At 39.3% G+C, this 17,836-nt stretch overlaps 1 protein-coding gene across 12 annotated transcripts in view; it reads left to right on the forward strand.

Moving 5' to 3' along the window:
• The window catches only part of LOC136825636 (cell adhesion molecule Dscam1-like), a 483,321-nt gene that overhangs the window by 298,250 nt on the left and 167,235 nt on the right, over positions 1-17,836 (forward strand). For all 12 annotated transcript variants that reach the window (XR_010849384.1, XM_067082260.1, XM_067082254.1 and 9 more), the window contains exon 5: positions 3,942-4,122. Coding sequence is in view for 11 of the 12 variants with exons in the window: in XM_067082260.1 (XP_066938361.1) it covers positions 3,942-4,122 (181 nt within the window). In the remaining variant the exon portion in view is untranslated. The remainder of the gene's footprint in view (positions 1-3,941; positions 4,123-17,836) is intronic.

Raw genomic sequence — 17,836 nt, forward strand, 5'->3', positions numbered from 1 at the left:
CTGCTCTGACAGTATTAAATCAACAATAATAAATCAGTGTGATTTATATCCTTAATATTTTTCATGTAAATAGTGTAACAAAAATACGCTAGTTCAAGTTTCAGAAAATATCTTAGTTCTGTGGAGAAATAAAATTATATCCATTCTTATGAATTTTGGACCAACGTCAAGAAATCAATAAGAATAAAAAATGTAATTTTAACTTTTACATTTCTGCAATGAAAGCAGAATACTGAACAAGCAACGTTTCACGTTCACGTAGTGTTTGCCTCTCTTAAGGCGGTGCTGTAATGAGATCCATGTCTTGAAGCATTTTCAAATCTGGCGTCATTAAGCGGCACAAATTAGTGGTGAAAGGTCGAGATATCGCTCTTAATATAGAAATTATTTAAGGTGAGATATTTCCCATTGCAGTGGCAAATACTTTTCCGCTACTTTAGGAATCTTTAGCCAATATAGGACCACCACGCATTACTGGTGATGCAGATTAGGAGTAGGAGGCTGCTACGTAGTAGAATATATAAATCTTCTAGTTAATGTTGACGTTGTGCTTTTCATAAGATATATATATATATATATATATATATATATATATATATATATATATATATATATATATATATATATATATATATATATATATATGTATATAACAAGCATAGCTATAGAGATATATGTACGTGATTATGAGAGCATTGCATGTATTTTCGTTTATTTTATACGTTTGTAAATGCTGCAAGATATCTCTCTTTATGCATACGTATATACTGTATATATTCGTGTGAGTCGAAGCTCCCTAAGTGGTTGTAACAACAGAACACACATTTCCGCCGAGAGAGCAATCAAATTTTGAGTAACTTCATTTTGAAAAATGATTCCTATCTCATTCAAATTACTGGGGAAAAAAAAAGTCTTCCTTCTCATATATGAATACCACATTTCATAAATCGTAAAAGGGTGTTTTTTTATAGTTAGAAAACCCCGCTGTCGAAAATATATGTATAAAAATACCATTCAAATATATTCTCATCAAATATGAGAACAATTTTGTTGAAGTGCTAAAAACCCCATATTTATATTCAAATCATTTTCCACTTAATAGTTTAAAATGAGCACACACATTATGTTTGCCTTCCTAGTCCCTAAATTGAGCCGTACTTGACATGAGTATATTTTTAAATGTTCCTTTTTTTTTTTTCTTTTCGTTCCGTTGTAATTATTCCGTGAAGTGTTCCTTCTCAATCGCTTCGAAAGAATTCTTTCGAAAAACAAATGGAGAATTATGACGCCGAATCGGAGGGAGATATCGAACTTACTTTCCCACGTTTGTCTTTGCTTGTTTGTTCGGACAAGTCTCCGAGTCTGTAAAGAAGGGGGAGGGGGAAGCTTTCTGAGGGGCTGTGGAGTTCCGAAGGAGAGGAAAATAAGACGACTGAGAGGAGCAGAGTGGGAGGAGGCCGTATCTTGACCCCTCGTGTACATTCTAATGGGAAAACTTTTACCCTCCTCCTACGACTTGGAGGGCTTTGGTGGGTGCCAAATAGCAGGAGGAGGAGGAGGAAGAGAATATCTTGCGAGGGAAGAGAAGTTTTTGGCTCTCCCCTCCCTGCTTGTAGCGTAGACTAAGACGTCTCGAGAGTTCCCTGCCTTTATAGAATTACTGGGTAAACTGTCAGCGCGGAAGTCAATCGTTATCCCCTCTCGCTCTTGTGTCCTGCCCTCCGCCGAAGTGCTTGTGTACTGCGGTCTGTGTTAGGTTGCTTCCTCTTCTTTGTATTTTCAAATCTCTCTCTCTCTCTCTCTCTCTCTCTCTCTCTCTCTCTCTCTCTCTCTCTCTCTCTCTCTCTCTCATTTATTTATTTAACTTTATATGGCAAAGGTAGACAAAGAATATCTTTATTATGTTATTGTTATTGCTGTCAACAGAGGGTCCTGGGAAAAGAGGACTCTTGTAAGGAAAAAGTTGAACCCAGAAAGAAAAGTCTCAAGTTAGAGTAGTCTGAAAAAGAGGCACGTGAGTTAAAGGAATGTTGTATACATGATATTGTGTAAACTATTACAGACCAAATAATTCTTCTGTAAATTTATTGCGAACCGAAAGGAAAAAATAAATAAGGAAAGAATTCTTGTTCGAAGAAGTACAGTGATAACCGTCGTTTTGTTTGTACAGGAGACTTGTTCGTCTTCGTTTGTTTGTAGACAAGAAGTATGCGTCATTCCCAGATCGATTTGTTTATGACTGGTGACCCCCAGCCTCCGAACATCACGGGCGGAATCATTGTTACCTTCCTGAATATGACGCATACATTTAACCAGTGGAAACTTAATCCCATACCAACGAGATTAGCGGGGCGATCTGTAAATAGTTGTTCGCATTCGACCACTGGGAACAACCAAAGGTTAAAAGGGCCATTCAGAAAGCATCCATTTTTTGACCATTATGTTCATGTGCGAGTCCATTTTTCGTAAGCCTCGGCGCAAATAGAGTGGGTTAATTTTAGCTTTGCCCAACAAATGGAATCGGAACGCTTTGTGGCCGTCTGGTTGTACACGTAATACCCCTTTATAAAGAGTGGTCGCTTTGTGCAGTCAGATTCTGGTGTGTTATTCCAATTCGTGGTATCATACAGTCGCTGAAAAATGTGTCCAAATATTTCAGACTTGTCTCGGCAACAGTCGCAAATGCTGACGTCCGCATTTGTTTGCATTCAGTGTTTGTCTCTTTAGTCTTCTGACGTTCATTTGCTGTTGTCCTGTTTTCAAAGATGCTTCCTTTCCTTGTGAGCTCCGACCGTGGATTACAGTGAATGAGATTAGGCTGTGAAGAAAAGGAAATATCAAAAATGAGTCTGTTTCTTTTACACAAACACACACACATATATATATATATAGTATATATATTATTTTTTGATAAAGCAAATAATAAATAAAACTTGAGAAGAACAGAAAAACTAGGCACGTCAAGCTTTCTAACTATACATGACAGAATTAATCTGTAAAAAGGATAAAGAACACTTGATGTACCCAGTTTTTCTGTTCTTATGAAGTTTTATTCATTGTGTGTTTTATCAAAGAATTTTCACAGTTTCTGAAACTTAAAAATGACTTCATTTTCAGAACTGCTGTTGACCCACGGCTTCACTAGAAGAGAAAGTAAAACTGTGTTTTTCGGTTGGCTGAGCTAAAAGGTACTGTCGCTGTCCAAGGAAGGTTTACAACTCAGCACAGTAAAGAAGCACCACACTGGAATTGCATTACCAAGTGGCTGTTGCTTCGTTAGAGAACATTAAATTATTCAAAAATGCCTAATCGGTATTACGTCTTTCATTGAACCGATGGCGGAAAGTATGTGTGAATGATAATCCTCTTCTAAGAACATTTGGTGCCTTTTAAGTTTTTTCTGCAGAATTTTAAGCCTCGTCTCCAAAGATGCTCGTCTTAGACTCTCTCTCGGACTTCTTATAAAGGACTGTCCTACAGATGCTATAGTTCCTTCATCAACCCATGGTCTACTAGACCGTGGTTTATCACTGACAGATCTTTTTTCCTTAGATTTCTGCATCCACCTGACTGTGTGGTGCTTCGTTATTGTACTGAGTTACAGACCTTCTCTGGACAGCGACAGTACAGTTTAGCTAAGCCAACCTAAGAACGCAGCTCACTTTCTCTTCTAGTGGAGCCGTGGGTCAAGAGCAATTCTGAAAAAGAAGTCTTTTTGTAAGTTTCAGATTTTGTGAAAAATGTTTGATAAAACGAATAATGAATAAGACTTCAGAAGAACAGAAAAAGTAGGCTTATTTTTTTATTTTTTGAGATTATTTTCGCATTTTGTTCATACGGCGGAATGTTTATACCAGGACTGAGTTTCGATGACATTATCTAACTTCAAATCAAATAACGAGCGTAATCGTTCTTTTTGTTTTTTTTTTACTCTCCTTCAGTGCTGATGTCGGACGTGTCGGTCACGGCGGAGGGATCCACGGCGTCCATCGGAGGCCTCGGAATGATCAAGTGCCGAGTGGGTGGAGGGATGGGTGGTGCCGTTGGGGGATGGGTGATCACCTCCTGGCTCATTCAGAACTCGCCAACCTCCATCCCCGTTCCTGTCCTCGATACTGGACGGTGAGTGACCTGATTTCTACTTTCTTATTATTATTATTATTATTATTATTATTATTATTATTATTATTATTATTATTAGGAAAAAGACCTTCTTCAATACAGGTTTTGTTCAACAAAACGGCAGTTTCAACAGCATCTATTTTATATAGTAAACGTTCAATTCGTCTTATCAATTGCTTTTCGTGCGCTGGAATGCTTGCGAGCAATTGACCGATATTCACATCCGGTGGTTTAGTGATGTGTAGGAGAACTTGGAATGCTTGCGACCAATTGACCGATATTCACATCCGGTGGTTTAGTGATGTGTAAGAGGTAGTTCTCCTCCTACACATCACTAAACCACCGTATATGAATATCGGTCAATTGCTTGCAACTATTCCAGAGCAAGAAAAGCAATTGATAAGACGAATTGAGCGTTTACTATATCAAATAAATGCGGTTGAAACTGCCATTTTGTTTAACAAAACCTGTATTATTATTATTATTATTATTATTATTATTATTATTATTATTATTATTATTATTATTATTATTAATGCTTCTGTAATTCTTGTCTTTTTTTTCATGGGTTTTTTGATAATGTTTCAGTGGTTATTGTTTATAGTTTTATTGCTATTGTTGTTGGCACTATTCCTTGTGCTCCTCTTTTAGATATGATGCAATGGAAAAGAGAATCCTTGCAGCAGAATTTATGAAGACTCTCTGTGAGAGTGTTGATGTATAAGAATCTTGCGATTGTTCAGTAACAGTAGAGTGACTGGTTTAGTGTGAAAGTAGCGCTAAGACATGATTGCATCATACCTTCAGTGGCCAAGTGATACTCATTCGAATGGAGAGGCGAGAGAGGTCAGGAAAAGCGCAGAGGACGTAGTTACAAGTTTTGATGATATATTGAAAAGATGATATTTTCAAAGTGTGCAATGTTAGTGGCGGACAGGAAGGGGCAATGGTGGAGACTGCTGAAAGTACCAGTAAGAGGATAGATTTGAAGTTTGGTGCTGCCTTATACTCAACCTGTTTTACAGTGAGTTGAGGCGAGGTCATAGGTGACAACTTGCGCTACGTCATCCTTGTAAGCCTACTTAAAAAAAAAAAAAAAAAAAAAAAAAAAGTATAATACGCAATGATAGCCTCAGGGGGTTGTTTTGACATTTAAGTTTCTCAAATTATGAAACGTGCCGAGTGCTCTTTGCAGACAAATCCTAAATTTCTTATAATGTTTTTACTCAAGGGCAAATCAAGACTTCCTCTCACATTTTAACAGTAAAGGAAGGGGTTAAAATTTTGCAAATCAAATCTGGGAGATTTAAGCAACTTCGATTCAGTGTGAATAATCTCCTGCATTTGATTATGATGGAATGTCGGTGAGGAGCCCTGACGATCCGTGCTGACGAAGTATTCAAAGCTCCTTAATGACAGAAATAATTTATTTAGATGCCCGTCCTTGACTTGAGACAGACAATCGGAGATGTGGAAGAGCATAAGCCACGTTTTTCTTTATTATGAATAAGAATGAATCAGGATAATAGATATTAGAACCTATGTATATTCATCGCCAGTTTTCTTTGAGAGTCATTTTATTCAGTGCAGTCATCAGAAAGCTTCCTTTTCCAACTTACACTTTCTTTACTTTGGTACAACTCGTTTAACGTTCAGCGAAATGCATATTCTTTCACTCTGAAAAGTTTGGCAGAAAATACCGCGTTTTGATGGAATAATCCAAGTTAGTTGGTAGGAAGCGTTCTAAATATACCGACGCGACACCCACGTCAGTTGCTCGAGACGGAGCCTAGACCCATGTATTATTCGTCTGTAATAGCCCCCAATTCTCCCGATTACAAACCTATCAGAAATTTTTGGAGTGTTATGACCACTGAGTGGGATGAGACAGCTATGAAAAGGGAAGGCTTTGCAGCTGAATGTGTAACACGAAAGAAAGTGAAGAAGCTTTTGTGAAATGACGCTAGACGCACTCCCGGAGATTGAGTTCTGACCGTCAACAGTGGCTGTAAATAAAATAATAGTATACGTTTTCTCTATCAGTGCATTTTCCTTTATAAAGTTAACTAATTTTATCTCTCTCTCTCTCTCTCTCTCTCTCTCTCTCTCTCTCTCTCTCTCTCTCTCTCTCTCTCTCTCTGATATTGAAAGAGAAGCTGATTTTTTTTATTATTGTCCTGCTTAAGTTAAATGAACTTGTTCTGTACAAAATGTGGAGACCACCTTCAGATATTGTATTGTTTCAGATAATGTATTGTAATTATTATCTGCTGGGTCTCTTGAGTTTCCAAGATTAAAAAATAGAAATATTTAGTTTTGTTTAAGCTTTCCTATCCTGTACTAACCTGCTGTTGCCATGCAGTCATCATCAGATCACAGATCGTTTTGAAAGAAAGATGGAAAGTAAGTATACCTTAGTTTAACCAGACCACTGAGCTGATTAACAGCTCTCCTAGAGAGGGCTGGCCCGAAGGATTAGACTTACTTTACGTGGCTAAGAACCAGCTGGTTACCTAGCAACGGGACCTACAGCTTATTGTCGAATCCGAACCACATTATGACGAGAAACGAGTTTCTATCACCAGAAATAAATTCCTCTAACTCTTCATTGGGCGGTCGGAGAGTCGAACGCCGCGCTGGGCCAACAGCGTGCTAGCCGAGAGTTTTACCCACCCCTCCAGTGAAGAACTGGAAGATGGAGAATATGGTCGGCGGCTATATATTGAAGCTGCCCGGTGTTGTTTAAAATGAAATGTAGCAACAGCAAACGATAGCAAATAACAGTTATCGTGGTTGCCAGAGACAACGAAGTTTTTCTGAGGCTGCCTTTAGACTACCGATTGCAGTATAGAATACAAGACGGTGTAATAAAACGAACGCAGGATTAATTAGCAAATAGGTGGGTGACTGAATGGCCTAGACACTGCTAATAGTAACAGCAGTGTTGCCATTCTGTTGAATGAAGCCGTAAGTCATTTAGGCCGTAACATCCAAAATAACGTGAGACGTTATGTTTATAGTATTTACCGTTATGTTATGGTATTGACCGTCATTATTTTATGTTTTACGTACATCCCCAAGGGGCTGGTACTAAACACGGCGCCCATTTTGCACGTAAACGTGCTTACGGCCTAAATGACTTAGGGCTGAAACGACCCGAACTCGAATGAAAGGGGTTCCGACACTACTTCTTCGTTTAACGTGCTTTTTCCCATTTTTTTATGTGGGGTAAGCACGATGCCTTCTTTTGAAGGGCTTTGATTTGGCGTTGGGGTAGACCGTAGCCTCGATTGGCTGCCCTGCGCATGCGTACATGTATCGTACCAAATCCCCAGCTCCCTTTCTCCCAGCAGCGAGGAGAGCTGAGCGGTTAGGTCGACATTTCGAGACGTGTGAGGTGTCTGTCCTATCCGTTGATTACATACGTAATCCCGGGGTGTCTACACGGATAGCAAAGTGTCCGCCTCTCTGACCGGTCGGCTGCGGATTTGAACCCGCGCCACAGGCCTCTATGAAGTCCGAGGCTGCTGCTTTACCGACCTAGCCATGGAGGCTCTGAACCTGTCCTCCCCAGTAATCATGGAAAATATACGCAAAGATGAGGCTGAGAACAACGCATGAATGTTATAACTAAGGAGCCTTAGTAACGTGGAAGATCGAGTGTACCTTCACGGTAGTATGATCGCGAATGCGGCCTTGTTTGTCAATGTTGTCGACGCCCAACAGTTGAGTTGTTTCTTTATCCTTGTAAGAAGCAGACTTGGGACTGGAGGACTTGTACGCGTTGTTTGTCCTTCATCCCACCGTGAAAGGAGACGTATTAGTATTACTGTTATTGCTATCCTATTCCCGTGCTCACATACGAAGGTCAAGAACGGTCAAAGAGAGTAAACCCGTCAGGCTGTCACAGAATTCTTGGAACGAACATACTCATTTGTTCCCCAGGTTAGCACAGACATTTCATGAACGGTAAATCATTCATTATATTGTTACTGTGGGAACTGATTATTCTCTCTCTCTCTCTCTCTCTCTCTCTCTCTCTCTCTCTCTCTCTCTCTCTCTCTCTCTCTCTGCACGATGTGGGAATAATTGAAAAATTCACAGTAATGATTGTTTTGAAAGTGTTGTAACTCTACTCTGGGTTTTGTATATAATTGACAGAGATTGTGTCAGAGTATTTTCAAGGTTTCTGTGGTCATAATTACTTTTGAGATTGACTGGGTTGTTTCCCTTAAGAAAATTCACATACCTTTGATATGGAATTTTGCATTCAGTTTCTATAATGGACTTCATTTCGTATGTGACTTTTGGTATTAATAAGAAAATGCCTTGACAGTACTACTTTTGTTTTCATTTAAATGTTAAACCATTATTGTTTTTGTACTCTTATTAGTTTGCAATAGATGGTAGTAAATGAAAATATTTCTTGTGAATTGTGGTACTCTTAAGTGTAAATACGGTCAGCCTGTTCGCTTAAGGTCGATTTTATATGAATGTTTACACATTTTACGTGGTAATAATAGTCGCATCTAATTTGATCAGCAATGAAACTCATGCAGTTACTCTCATCTTGTGAATGGTCAAGGCCCTTGATACGTCACCTCCCCAGGGAAGTATCTCAGTCTTAACACGTCACATTTGTGTCTCCCTTTTGAAAAGACTGACGCTCGATTGGTCGTTTGTAGATTAGTTGCGTTTACTGGTTAAAGTTCGACGCATCCACTGCAGAAGGAAAATTTTGCTTGACGCTACGAGGTGGGAATTACGCCAGGAGGTGGTTCCAGAATTATGACATTTGCACCCTTGTCAAGTAACTGTACGACAAACTTTCACTGGGCTTTGCTGTGGACGAAAAGCGAAACGTGGGGTAGATGTTCGTTTAGATCAATATTTTGTTGCACGTGCAAAAAGGGGGTTTGAGTGACATCGTTGACTTGGTATCCTTTCGTGTTAGTAATGAACTCTTTATTTGGACGTGAATGTTTTTGATTAACTGATTTGCAGGTCTTGCTCTGGCCTGCGGTGCTTGAACTTCACGCTGTTCCAAGATTGAATTTGAAGGCTGATTGTCTTTTGCCCATAAACACACACTGAATGGCATTTTAGTCGTTTATATATCTAGATTTCAATATGATGGTTCAGTTCCATTTTCGTAGTCAGTCTCCTGGAAGCTGATTTTGAGTTGAATAATTGCTTGTCTGAAATTTTCTAGTTTCTATTCAGAGGAATGAATCTAATAGTATTTGATTATTCTTCTATAGACATGTAAGTTCATCCTGAATCAAAATATCAAGGGAAGATTTGCTTTGCTTTGATGAGCCGTGTTTCCAATACAGAAATTCTTTGAGGACATGAGTGGTGATCCCGCTTTTTGCTCTCTTAATTAGAATAATACTTTTCGAGTGAAGAGACGCCGTTGTAAATATTCAGTGAAAATGCCTTGCAAGTTTCAATGACGACCCATTTTTTTTTGAAGGAAGGGATTATGCGTACACACATATATATGTGTGTGTATATGTATATGTGTGTGTGTGTGTGTCCCGCGTGAGCGTGAGAGGGAGAAGCTGGAACGGAAGGTACTTCGTATTCAGGAAGCAAGAGTGAATAAAATTGACGTATGGCAAAGTGTTTGAAGGAGTGTTCCACGCCTATCTGATGAGTCTTACCCGAAGGAATATGGAGAGGCTAAATATCGTGGAAGCTTTCTGCAAGGTGCTCATTCTTGTTTCAGCAGTGAAAGGATGAATATACTGGCAGTCAAAGTCATTTATTTTTTCCATGGAGCAACTACCTATTGTTGAAACGTTTACACACACACACACACACACACACACACACACACACACACACACATATATATATTATATAAATAAATATATATATATATATATATATATATATGTGTGTGTGTATATGTTCCAGGCAACCGAATACTGAAGCATTGGCAAGGCTCTGGGGAAAACAGTCCCTTTAGGGCTAAAACGTGATGTAGGATTGGTCGTAAAACGTTACTTTTGCGTCTCTACTTTGAATGGCCGGGGACGATGCGGTACCTTTCCTCCCTCACCTGCCTGTACCTGTGTTCTCTGTCGTCTGTCTATGTTTTCATAATAGAGGAAAGCACCGTGGTCTTTTCTCAATACGTGATCCAGTCAGAGTATAGAAAATAGTTTGTGTAATTAGGTGCCGTTTGGTCAATTATTTTTGTATATGTAGATTTAATGAAATTTCTCCTTTCTAACTGCAAAATCAGATTCTTACGAAAAATAGATTTTTTTATGTATTTTTGGTCAGTATTAAATTTAAGATGATTGATTCCGAGCATTTATCAGTAAAGAATGACCATTGAAAATTCAGCTGAAGGTCACAGACTCGGGAATAACAGTAAGAATAGTTATATGAGGTGAGTTTGAGGTTATGCGCTTCAGCTCTTCATGCAGTCGGTAGAATAGCTCAGAGAATGTGCCACAAAATGGAATGGCGTTACTCAAAACCGGGGTAGTGTATGAATATATATATATATATATATACATATATATATATATATATATATATATATATATATGTGTGTGTGTGTGTGTGTGTGTGTGTGTGTGTGTGTGTGTGCGTGCGCGCGTGTGATTTTAGTAATAAATAACAAGCAAACATTTCTGTTAATAGAGGAACAAACATTTAAAGATTCGTAAAGGATAATGTTGCATTTTATTCTTTAGTTTTGAATCATTGAATATATATATATATATATATATATATATATATATATATATATATATATATATATATATATATATATATACTAATCAAGAAAAGTGTTCATGATCAACATTTTCCCATAATTATAATTACCGAACATTGCACCAACATTCGTAGGACATCATCTAAGAATCAACGTTCGTTTTGTAAAGCGTAGTCATACCCGGCATGTACACGTTAAAAACGTGGTACGTACGAGTTCTGTAATGAACGCAGTCCTTCAAACCAAAAAAAGTGGTGTTTGTATAGCCACATCAGCGGTGCCTTCCCGCCCCGGCCCGGACTCGTGGTAAACACGGGATATTGTTGAGAAAATAATATCCGGCCAGTTGTTTGAAGGTCCAAAAATGGTGTTTTGATTTCGCCGTTGTCATCGTGGCGCCTCATTCCCGATTAATTTTCCGGAATAACAGCTTCATGTGTCCTAGGGTGTTTTCATTTCAGCAAAGCTATTACGGTTATAGCTTTGTGATTCAGGCTCTCTCTCTCTCTCTCTCTCTCTCTCTCTCTCTCTCTCTCTCTCTCTCTCTCTCTCTCTCTCTCTCAGTGTGCTCGTGTGTCCATTATGGTAAACGTCACGAATTGGTAATTAGGCATAGCTGCCAATAAATTGGGATAAAATTTTTGTTTGTAAGTTAAATGTAATATAAAATGTAGCCCAAGCATAATTATTCGAAAGTATACTTAAATTCTAGCATGTTTGTTGAAGGTAATAAAACCTGACCTAACCTTTTATAAGTACAAAATGTTGCAAGGACATTTGAGTATTTTTCACAAATTCATCGCGCTTGCCAAACATGCAGACACTTATCCTTACATACACACACACACACACATATATATATATATATATATATATATATATATATATATATATATATATATATATATATATATATATATATATATACACAATACTGAAGATCTAAGGGTTGATCCTCTTGAAAGGAACACTGTAGAGTAGCTTACAGTGGCTATGCCATGGCAAGGAGCACATGATAAGCAGTTGTTTCCACAGCTAACAACACCATCTGCAATTGAGAACGCAGGTGGTTACGTGGGGAAAAATAGCGATTTCTGGAGAATCAAGTGTCGCACACATAGTGCCAAAATAACTCGATTGTAGTGCAAGATGCTTACGTTAAAATTACGCACTGTACTAACTAAGTCAGGTCTTTGTGGGAAATTGCACTTGAGAAAAGAAAATGAAACTCGGTAAAAGATCAAAAGATACGTGACTGTATTATATATATATATATATATATATATATATATATATATATATATTATTTTGATTTCCTATTTATATCATATTACATTATAATTATTCAAGGTCATATACAATATGTTTTGCTTCTCCTCCGTCGAGCAGCCATTTCACTTACCTCCCCCCACCCGTCCTCCTCCTCGAATTCCCCATCGTCGTTGTTCTCCTGCAAATCCAGCTACAAAAAGTATGAGTCTTTTTTTGCAAAAGTGTTTTTGATGAGAGTCCATTTCCCCGAACGATGCTCAGGGCTTGCGTCTGTATCTCTCCAATCATCTTACGCTCTGCCAAGTTCCGTGTTGACTCTCAAAGTTTATTTTGGAATTTGACTTCTGTAGGAATCTCTGCTCCCACCCACACCCCCACACCCACTCCCTCACCCTCACCCCGAGGAGGCTCTTCATTTTTCCGATTCCACTTCACCCCTCAGTCTCTCTCTCTCTCCCTATCAAGGGCGCCCCATCCTTCGGAGTCCACCTCCTTCCCTGTCCCTTCCAGGCAGGCTCTAGCAAGTCCTCGCCTCAACCCTCCCTTCCAGGGACATCCTCCCGTGACCCCCCACTCCGCCCCCCACCCGTCACCTTCTTTCAAGTCCCCTCCTTCTTATGCTTCCAGCTCCCGCTCGTGGGCTTGTTTTCATATCGCCACGTTTTCTCTTTTTCACTTTCACTCGCCGTTCCGATTCCTCACCTGACGCTTATTGGCAGCCTCGGCGCATCAAAGCCGCTTAGTTGTACGAGAATCTTGCATTCCGGTTTCGAATAAGCAAAAGTGTACGTTTATTTTGACCCTGATTTATGAAACTGTTTACAGAGGCGGTATCACACGAATTGAAATGTTAACGATTAAAGCTCTAAAATCAAAACACTTATTCTCTCTCTCTCTCTCTCTCTCTCTCTCTCTCTCTCTCTCTCTCTCTCTCTCTCTCTCTCTCTCTCTCTCTCTCTCTCTCCTTACTGAAGCCTTGTTTAGATATCTCAATGATCTTTTTTTTACTGTGATTGGTATCATTGATGAGTATATTTCAGTGCATTTAGGAAACAAGGGAATTAAGTATTGGCATTGGAGTATGAATTTCCTTGAACTTGATAATATGAAGTATTGTTTTTATTGTGCGGTGTTATTTCTTTGTATTCTAGTACTCGTAAAATAACGTAGTACATGTAAGTTAAACTTCAGTGTTGATAAGTTATTTATTTTCCTTCGTACCTTACCTCATAATCAAACTAAAAGTATGATGACAGGATTATAAGTAAGACTACCATTGTCATAATAGCTGTTTAAATTACTTTAATCAATTATAAAATTATATTAAAAGCTTAACGTCCTTAAAACCAAACACACACACAAATATATGCTTGTGTGTCTGTGTGTGTGTGCGCGCGCGCGCGTATCTAGATGCCTTTTTCCCTTAGTAGCTAGAGCTCTAGAGTCTAGAGTTTGGTAACCTAGCGGTTCTCAGCATGTCATTTTGGGAGGCTATTACTAGTTACCCACCCCCGTTCATTCAAGCAAAGGTACAATGAAATTCTCTAGAAAGGAACCTGAATTACCTTTTCCCCCCCCCTAGAAAGGAACCTGAATTACCTTCCTTCCCCGCGGCGTCGATGTCTCGTTTCTCGTTACAGCGTGAACGGGTTCTAATCTCGCCGTTGAATCGAGAATCGGAAAAACGGAAAGAAAAACAAAGAAAAAGTTGGAGCAAAGCGAAAGAAAATTGAGTGAGAAGTCCTGCCACAGTCTCCTTAAGAAGAAGCCGTCCAGAGGTTCCCATTTCTTTTCCATTAGCCATTCACCTCTTGACCCCACAAAGTTTGACCTGACTTGCCCCAGGACCGTCGACGCCTCTTTCTTAGGGAGGGGGAAAGGAAAAGACGGACCTCAAATTCAATTTCTGGCGAGGGGTTACGATCACACAATCTTAAGTCCTGTAGCGGTCTGAGGGGAATACTAAGTGCCGAGAGAGAGAGAGAGAGAGAGAGAGAGAGAGAGAGAGAGAGAGAGAGAGAGAGAGAGAGAGAGAGAGAAATGGAAACTTTGGAGTTAGGTCCAATACCTGAGTGAAATAAAATGAGAGGTATTATAGATCGAAGATGAACTTGGAAAGGAAGGCTTGGCAAGCTGAAATGAAAATGACGTGAGGGTGTGAGCTCGCAAGATCTGGGAGGAGACGGAGTGAGGACATTTCGAAAAATCTCTCGTCTTTTGACTGTGAAAAATTATTTATTAGTCGGTAGTGCTGAGGCAGTTGGGGTGGGAGTATTTTGACTGAGAGTAAGAGAGAAACAGCTGTTTCATCTAGTGTTGTATTTCTATGAAAATCCAGAGATACAGAAAATATAATTTTGGATATGACAAATGAGAATAAAAATAATTTATTTTAACATGCAAACTTTTGGTAAGCATTTATGTTATCGCTTTCTCTTAACTACCAGTTTACTCTTCAATGCATTTGGTAGCAGAAGTAGGCATTTTCATTTAGAATTCCAATCTTGCCAACTAATTTGACAGAGAGCGTGACTCAGGTCAGCCGTATGTACTTATGTACGATTGGAAAAAATATGATAAACAAACCCGTTCAACGGAAGGGGAGTGAAAATTGAAGGCTGTTGCAATAAATGGTCTTGCAAAGGATGGAGTCAGTAAAAATACAACTCACAGGCAGAGGTTAAAGACGCAGTAAGAATGGCACACTGTAAATGATGTGGATTTTTTTACCTTTCCACTTAGGAGTAATAGTTCCTCGTTGGACGAGTCGGTAGAGTTCTCGGCTAGCACTCTGCTAGGCCTGAGTTCGAGTCTCCCGCCGGCCAGTGAAGAATTAGAGGAATTTATTTATGGTGATAAAAATTCATTTCTCGGTATAAGCTATAGGTCCCGTTGCTAGGTAACCAGTTGGTTCTTAGCCACGTAAAATAAGTCTAATCCTTCGGGCCAGCCCCCCTAGGAGAGCTGTTAATCAGCTCAGTGGTCTGGTTAAACTAAGGTATACTTAACATAGGAGTAACGTGCGGCAATTTCTTTTACTAATTAATGACCTTTCTGTATTTGTTTCAAATCAATTTTTGTCTAGTTTGAACAGTTGCAGTTGGTCTTATCTCAGGGCTGTTTTGGGTTTTACACAGCCCTGAAGGGCTTCTGTAGTCGTGCCAGGTGGAGTTGGCTGTCTGGAATGACGTGTGCGTTTTTGGCTCTCTCTCTCTCTCTCTCTCTCTCTCTCTCTCTCTCTCTCTCTCTCTCTCTCTCTCTCTCTCTCTCTCTCTCTCTCTCTCGTAGCTCGAAGTATTTCAGTCATTATTACTGTATGGTAGTACTGTAGATTTCACAGGTACCAAGGTAGGAAAATTCTGATCGTATGGCGCTTTAGGTTCATAGTTCTGTAGAAACTTCGTCTCTTCAAGGTACTTTTTAAGTTTGTGGTTTTAGATGAACTTTTTATCCTTTATATCCTGTTCCTTATGGCACAGATGCTGAGCTTTTGTACTGAATCCGGGTCTTCTTCGTTTGCGTAATATGTGGAACGTGTAAAATCTGCCGCCTTTCAGAATACACAAAGACTATCCGCTCGAAAACGTTGAAATGAAATATCGTAGTGATTTATGGGTCGTCTCTCATGTTATCACTTTCCCCAGTGGAATGCTTCACCTGATTCAACATTAAACAACCAATCAAGTGGCATGGTAAGTGAATCAAACCATATTTGTTTGACCCACTTCCTCCTATCAGTCCTATTGGCTTTGGTCATGCTGACCGTAAAGAATGTCTAAAATATCTGAAGCAGTGCTGTTAGACATTCCGTCTTTCTTCAGATTTTGTCTTTGACTGGTGGATGGGCTGTCACAAGAATGACTGTGCATAATTATCAAGGTAATTCCGATTGCTTTTGATTGCTAGTTTTTTTTTTTTTTTTTTTTTTTTTTTTTTTTTTAATTCCAAACTGATTCTTGTCGTTGCCGTATTCGTTTTGTTACTGAGTTCCACCGTCTTTTAGATATGAAGTCCTAAGGTTGGCCTGGCTTCCTTCAAGAAAATTAACAACTGGGTACTGGTCAAGTATTTCGTGAGTCGCAGAATTTGATTTAAGAAGCCCTCTTCATTAGCTTCCCATCCATCAGAAAACTCTCAGCATTCTCGAGCAGCAAGAATTTAACTTTTATTTAGTTTCTGCATCCGATCTAAATTTGGATGGATGTATCTTGGTCGTCTTCCGAGACGGCTTTGGTTCCAAAGAGACCGAATCTCGAAATAAGGATTCCAGCGCGTCGAATGCCAGTGTTGATGTAAAAAAGAGCATTTGCTTATAAACACTTCAATAGATTCGAACATTCCAGTCTTACATTAATTGTTTCTTGTACAGTATAATCATAAGTAAATTTAAAACTGGTGTTATTGAAGAAAATAATGAGGAAGATGAAATTTCTAGCAAATATGCTTGTAGGCCGCAGTAATCTGTTTAAATTACTTGATTTATTTGGCTTGCCTAAAAGTGGGCAGTTTACTAATTCACCTGTGCACTTCGACACCTTGAAAATATACATGCATATATGGAGTATGAAGTTCATTCTAACTGAATGTAGGCTAATTGGTTGCTGGTGGCAGCTAATCACGGCGGATCGGTAAAATCGGAGTATAATTGGTTCAACGCGACAGCATTTTCCGAAATGATCGGCCGCCTCTCTCATTAGCGCGAGGGAACCCATTGAGCACTGCTCACTCCAACAGCGATATCGCATTTCACAACCTTTCCCCTCACGACAATAGGGAGGCACTCCGGTCGCCATGGCAACGGGAGGCAAACAGCTTGGAATAGAGGGCATAGCCAGTGATGTTTGTAAATGGTATTGTGAACCCTTAAAACGTATTAATGTTGGCGCCGGCCTTCCATTCAGCCTCCCGACTCAATCAGACGAGCATATCAACTGCCTTTTGTTTCCACCTCGCTTTCACAGATTCATCTCGCCTGCCGCTCGATGCTTGACTGATAGCAGCTTGTTTGTTATTTCTCTCTCTCTCTCTCTCTCTCTCTCTCTCTCTCTCTCTCTCTCTCTCTCTCTCTCTCTCTCTCTCTCTCTCTCATTAACTCAGTTAATGATGCAAAGTAATTGCCGGAAATCACTCGGGGGCGGAGTGGGGTGGGCCGATTGGAGGTTGTAAAAGGGGACATCAAATAACCCCTCAAGGATTCGGCTTCCGGATGTCTGCATTTATCCTACTTTTTCGTGTTTTATCTGTCAATGGCCATCTTTTCACTCACTAAGAGAGAGAGAGAGAGAGAGAGAGAGAGAGAGAGAGAGAGAGAGAGAGAGAGAGAGTTTGAACTTTGAATATTATTTTCATATTTTTAACTTTTGAAACCATCCCTTGTGAATTTTCAGAAGCGATCTTCCTTTTGGACCGTCAGTGGGAAATCACGAGAATGTTTTAGTGTTTCTTTTATATTATAGATGACCATTTCAAGTACAGGAAATCAAATCTAGTGCTCAAAGAAAATTAATTTGACATTCTCTTTTTTACTTTTTTTTTTATTTAGATTTTCACGTTTATCCCTCATTTATCATTTCTCGCTTCATAAACGCTATTGGCTTCTTTGATACGGTGTATACTCTGTATCATTCATTCTCTCTCTCTCTCTCTCTCTCTCTCTCTCTCTCTCTCTCTCTCTCTCTCTCTCTCTCTCCTTCTTCTTCTTCTTCA

This window comes from Macrobrachium rosenbergii, chromosome 39 (assembly GCF_040412425.1).
Source record: "Macrobrachium rosenbergii isolate ZJJX-2024 chromosome 39, ASM4041242v1, whole genome shotgun sequence".
NCBI lineage: Eukaryota > Metazoa > Arthropoda > Malacostraca > Decapoda > Palaemonidae > Macrobrachium > Macrobrachium rosenbergii.